The following is an 853-nucleotide window of genomic DNA, read 5'->3' as shown; positions in this document are numbered from 1 at the left end:
CTAGGGTTTAGGGTTTAGGGTTTAGGGTTTGCAGCTCACTACCGCGAGTGGTTTTGCTGCTGCAATGTGAAGACACAGTTGCTTCCCCAGCTGTCGCAGCTGCTTCTCGAAATCCTCTTGCTGCTGCTGCTGCTGCTGCAGCTGCTGCTGCTGCTGCTGCTGCTGCTGTTTGTATGAGAGGTGCAGCAGCACAACTAGGTTAGCTGCGTCAGCAGCAACTGGCTGGTGGCAGTAGGAGGAGACGATCCCCGCCCCCCGGGGGGCCTCCCGCAGGGCCCAGCCCCGCAGCAGCAGCTTCTCCCCCAGCAAGCGAGAAGCATAAGCTAAATCCTCACCAACTGTTGCTGCTGCTGCTGCTGCTGCTGCTGCTGCTGTTGCTGCTGCAGGTGCAGGTGCTGTTGCTGCTGTGTCCGCTGCTGCTGCTGCTGCTGCTGCTGCGTCAGATACTGCGGGTGCTGCTGCTGTTGAAGCATCCGAAACAGGCAGAGCCATGAGCTGCAGCAGCAGCTTGTCTTGCTGCTGCTTAGATCTTGCTGCTGCTGCTGCAGCAGCAAACTCTGAAGAGTTGCATGCAGCAGCAGCAGCACGCCTTGCTGCTGCGCAGAAGACATCACTGCGGCTGACGAAGTCAGTGCTGCATGCAACGTGAACAGCAGCAACTCTCTCTACATTTTCTGCTGCTGCTGCTGCTGCTGTTGCTGGCGCGTTGGGTGCAGCAGCAGCTGCTGCTGCGTCTGTTGCTGCTGCTGCTGCTGCTGCTGGCGTTGCTTCCATGCGGCATACTGCAACAACCCCTTCTTTGAGGGAGTCGCTGCTGCCTGTTCTGCTTCCTGCAGCAGCAGCAGCAGCTGCT

At 59.1% G+C, this 853-nt stretch overlaps 1 protein-coding gene across 1 annotated transcript; it reads right to left on the bottom strand.

The window, feature by feature from the left end:
* Positions 1 to 21: 21 nt before the first annotated feature.
* EMH_0092660 (elongation factor ts, putative) lies at positions 22 to 774 on the bottom strand (the record flags this gene model as incomplete). Its single annotated transcript, XM_013501878.1, has 1 exon — positions 22 to 774. One exon carries the CDS (start codon positions 772 to 774, stop codon positions 22 to 24), a length of 753 nt encoding a protein of 250 aa, XP_013357332.1.
* Positions 775 to 853: the final 79 nt, after the last annotated feature.

This window comes from Eimeria mitis, genomic scaffold (assembly GCF_000499745.2).
Source record: "Eimeria mitis Houghton genomic scaffold, Emh_scaff7784, whole genome shotgun sequence".
NCBI classification, from domain to species: Eukaryota; Apicomplexa; class Conoidasida; order Eucoccidiorida; family Eimeriidae; genus Eimeria; species Eimeria mitis.
Note: the sequence above shows the minus strand (reverse complement) of the source record. Positions and strands in the feature narration are given on the sequence as shown.